The following is a 4713-nucleotide window of genomic DNA, read 5'->3' as shown; positions in this document are numbered from 1 at the left end:
CTTGAGGGGTCTGCGAGGTCACTCTATTCCGCTCCACAAACACTCTTATGGGGCAGCAGCCACTGGCTGTCTCTGTCCCTGGGAAGCTGCTGAGACTCTGGGACTCAAGAGCCATGGTTAGGAAGAAGCCCCTGAGAGGGATAAGGAGATTTGGGAACCAAGGACACTCCAAGTGCTGACCCCGGGAGGCCAGAACCAGGGGCAAAATCTTGTGGGCGTGCGGAGTGTCATTCAGCAGTTCCAGGAGGCCCACCGCCACCAGGCCACCATGGTCCTCGGCTGGCTACTGCTCCTGGTGATGGCTCTGTCCCTGGTCACAACAGGCACCATGGACTGCATCTTCTGTGAGCTGGCCGACTCCTCCAACTACCCTGGCATCCCCATGACCTATGGCAAAGACCAGGAGTGCCTCATGGGCGAAGGGACGGCTCCAGGCCTAAGCCCCATCATCAACAAAGGCGCCATGGACATCAGTTCATACCGTCGCCTTGAAGAGCCTGTCACCTACCAGGGCATCACCTACAGCCTCACCTTTACCTGCCATTATGGCGAACTGTGTAACAGGCCCCCACCCCCGCAGGCAGCCTGAAGGCGGGGGCCCCCTGCCTGGCGCTGGGCGTGCTGCTGCTGCTGCTTCAATGACTGTGACCAGCGTGGAGGGCAGGGCCTGGGACTGGTCTCAGGGCTCCACTGCTCCTTGTGCCTCCTGCCCCTCCCCCTCCCCCTTCCCCCATTAATTGGCCAGAGGCCCGAGACAAAATAATAATGATGATGATGATGATGATGATGATAAAGCTGTATAGTACTTTTTCATGGGAATGATAGTGTAACCGACTTTAGAAATAATAGTTCTCATGCTTTTAGAGCTAAGAGGAGTGATGAGTTGAGAAAATTATGTGGATAATCTAGGATAAGAGGACAGATTTTTTTAAACTGCTTAAAAAAATAAAGGGCATGGTTGGCTGAAGTGAATGTAGATTTTTAAACAATTATCTTCCTTGAAGGTATTAACAGATGTCTCATTTTTTCATCCACTGACCCCTTCTAACCTGTACCTGCCACCCTAAGCCTACTGCACTATTGTCTGTGTCCATGGGTTGTGCAAATATGCATATAAACTCATCTCCCCGCCTCTCTCTGAGATTCCTCAGTCTGTTCCATGCTTCCATGTTTCTATGTCTATTTTGTTCATCTGTTTATTTTGTTCATTAGATTCCACATATAAGTGAGATCATATGCCTACTACACTGCTGGTGGGAATGCAGACTGGTGCAGCCACTGTGGAAAACAGTATGGAGTTTCCTCAAAAAATTAAAAATGGAATTCCCATTTGACCCAATGATCTCACTTCTAGCAATATGTACTAAGAAGTCTGAAACACCAACCAGAAAGAATATATGCAGTGCTATATTCATAGCAGCGTTATTTACAATAGTTAAGAACTGGAAGCAGCCCAAGTGCCCATCAGCAGATGAGTGGATAAAAATACTGTGGTACATTTACAGCATGGAATATTATGCAGCTGTAAAAAAAGAGGGATCTCTTACCCTTTGAGATAGCATGGAGGACCTGGAGAGTATTATGCTGAGAAAAATAAGGTTGTCAGAGAAAGACAAGTATCACATGCACCTAGGTATTTTAAGACTTCTTGTATCACATTATCTAGTTGTTCTCAAACTTCCATGACTAATAGAAACACCTGCCACCCTCAGACTAATTAAATCAGAATATCTGGGGGTGGGCCTCAGGCACTGGTAACTACTGACAAAATAGAATGACCCATTCTTCCACATGATTCTATTAGGTGAGTGTCCAAATTACAAAGGAGGGAGTAAGACTGCTATCATTCGCAGATGACATAATATTGTACATAGAAAAACCTAAATACTCCACACAAAAAAAAACTACTGGATTTAATAAATGAATTCCGTAAAGTACCAGGATACAAAATCAACATCCAGAAATCCATGGCACTTGTATATGCAAATAATGAACTCTCAGAAAGAGAAACTAAAAAACAAACAAACAAAAACCAATCCCATTTACCATTGCAACAACAAAAGTAAGATACCCTGGAATAACCTTAACCAAGGAGGGAAGTAGTCAGTTTTTTTCACTATTATGATGTTAGCTATAGATTATCAGGTTAAGGAAGTTTACTTGTATTCTTATTTCGCTGAGTATTTTTTTAATCTTTATTATTGAGAGTACTACAACTGCCCCCACTCTCCCCCTCCACCCAGTTCCCTCCCTATCCCAGGCCTTCACCACACTATTGTCTGTGTCCATGGGCTATGCATACATGCATAAATGTAATTTATTTGGTTAATCTCTTCCTGATCACCCTTCCCCACAACAGATTCTCAGTCTGTTACATGCTTCCATGTCTCTAGACCTATTTTGTTAGTCAGTATATTATGTTTATTAAATTCCACTTCTAAGTAAGATCATGGGACATTTCTCTTTTTCTGACTGGCTTACTTCACTCAGCATAATATTCTCCAGGTCCATCCATGCTGTTGCAAAGGGTAAGAAATTCTTCTTTTTTATAGCTGCATACTATTCCATTGTATAAAGGGCTGATGGGAAGAGATTAATCAAAGAACTCATATACATATATGCATAACTAATAAACACAGACAACAGTGTGGTGAAGGCCTGGTGTGGGGCTATGGCTGGGAGGAGGGGAGTAAAAGGGGATGGTGATTGGAGGACATCTGTAATACTGTCAACAATAAAATAAAATAAATCAATTACAGAACACTCTAGCAGTATTTTAGTGTCGGTGTATGAGGGTAAAAAGTATCGTGCGTGCATGGAATAACATGGGTAAAAGCAAGTATGGGAAAGCAGGAATGCGTATAACATTTTAGAGCAAAACAGGAAACAATAAGTATGTTTTTCAAGGGATACATTTCTTTGTGGTGAGTTGGTGGGAATAAGGAGTGAGATTTCAAAGTTCCTTAATTGATATTACTGGCTACTCAGCATTTTAACTTGCACTCTGAGATAGATGTAAACATATAATAGGATGAGCATTTTATATAAGTAAGCCCACAACTTATTGTGCACCCTCCAGTTTTAAGAAGAACAAAACAGTTGAAAACTTGTATTCATCTTAAAGAAACATAGCCTTGATAGAGAAAAAAATATCCGCAACTGTAAAAGCTGCCAAGAATAAAAATTCATTGAATATATAACAGTGTACTTTAGGGGAATATTTCAGAAGAAATTTATCATGTGTTTATTTAATTATATAGTTCATAGACACTGGCAAATTATAGCTATCATTAATTATGATTTTCTTAGACTAATCTGGTGTAATTAAAAATGAAAGTTTCTGGTCCCTTTCTCATAACTCCCATTGATATCTTGAATGCAATTTTCTCATTGGTTTTAATGTAAGCATTTTCTAATATTAGAAAGGATGAAAAAATATTTGCAGAAATGGCAAGAGAGTATATTAGAGACATTAATTTATTTTGTCTGAAAAATAATTGCTAGTACCAAATGGTAGATTCATTTTAATTTTTGTTCTTAGCAATGGAAAGAAAACACAAAATAAAAGCATGACTTATTCTGTATACTAACGTACTAAGCATGATCTTTCCATATCCAAAGTAAATCCAAGATGCAAAATTGTAATTGCTTTTTAACTTGATTTGTTCAGATGTTCAATATTGTTTAAAAAGATAGTGTCGCTGTTTTGATTACGTGAATAAACTGAGGTTTATATATAGAATTTCAACCCAAATACTTAAGAAATATCTCTAATATGACCTTTACTCTTAACCAAATCATAACTGACTTAAAATATTAGAGAATAAGAGCTATTCTTCATGTGTTTCCATTAAATGAAAAAGCATTTCTAACATTTTACTACCTATGATTAATAATGTGTTTTCTCCTGGGATTCATTTAAGTAACATTCTTCATAAATGACTTCCATTTGTGATTAAAAAATCATCTTATTCCAAAACCTATAGTTACATAACATCAGTAATTAGTCATGCATAAATTTGAGAGAAAAAGCATTTAGAGATTTTATGATGATTAATATGTTAACTAATAATTTAATGTATTTTACATTATATATGACTTAGGTTAAGGCAGATATTATAAAGCCTGCCTCCTAATCTACACTAATAAAAGAGAAGCATGCAAATGTGTGTCACTCTGCTATGCCCACCAGCCAATCAGAGCGAGTATGCAAATTAATCCAACAAAGATGGAGGTTAATTTGCATATACAGGCATGGAGCGAAGACTGAAGACAATGTAGAAGGAAGCCAAGTGCTGCAGAAGGAAGCGAAGCGGTGGAGAAGGGATGGAGCCGAGGCAGCGGAGACGGAAGTGGAGCCAAGGCAGTGGAGATGGGAGAGAGCAAAGCAGCAGGAATCCCTATTCTTGCGGGAATAAGCCCAAGGAAGCCCTATTCTTGCAGGAGTCTTCCTGCAATTGGCCTCTAATCTACACTAATAAAAGAGAAACATGGTAATTAGCATACGACTGCTACCCTTTTCATTGGCTAATCAGTGAGTATATGCAAATTAACTGTCAGCCAAGATGGCGGCCGGCAGCCAGGCACTGAAGCGAGCATGAGGCTTGCTTGCTGCAGACTCCAACTTTCCCAGCCTAACTTGCCAGCCTCTCAGTTGCAACTCTAAGCAACTATGTACTATGTTGCAAATAAGAAGCTAAACAAAACCCCAGA

The 4713-nt window shown here is 39.9% G+C and overlaps 1 protein-coding gene across 1 annotated transcript; it reads left to right on the top strand.

The window, feature by feature from the left end:
- Positions 1 to 268: 268 nt before the first annotated feature.
- LOC102243275 (sperm acrosome membrane-associated protein 4) lies at positions 269 to 589 on the top strand. The gene has a single exon (XM_005869297.1). It carries the CDS (start codon positions 269 to 271, stop codon positions 587 to 589), a length of 321 nt encoding a protein of 106 aa, XP_005869359.1.
- The last annotated feature ends 4124 nt before the right edge of the window (positions 590 to 4713 follow it).

This window comes from Myotis brandtii, unplaced genomic scaffold (assembly GCF_000412655.1).
Source record: "Myotis brandtii unplaced genomic scaffold, ASM41265v1 scaffold290, whole genome shotgun sequence".
Lineage (NCBI taxonomy): Eukaryota > Metazoa > Chordata > Mammalia > Chiroptera > Vespertilionidae > Myotis > Myotis brandtii.
This window is presented reverse-complemented; position numbering and strand designations above follow the sequence as displayed.

What these genes read in the sequence shown, in the direction of transcription:
- LOC102243275 (XM_005869297.1), top strand. Translation starts at nt 269, where the DNA reads ATGGTCCTCGGCTGGCTACTGCTCCTGGTGATGGCTCTGTCCCTGGTC.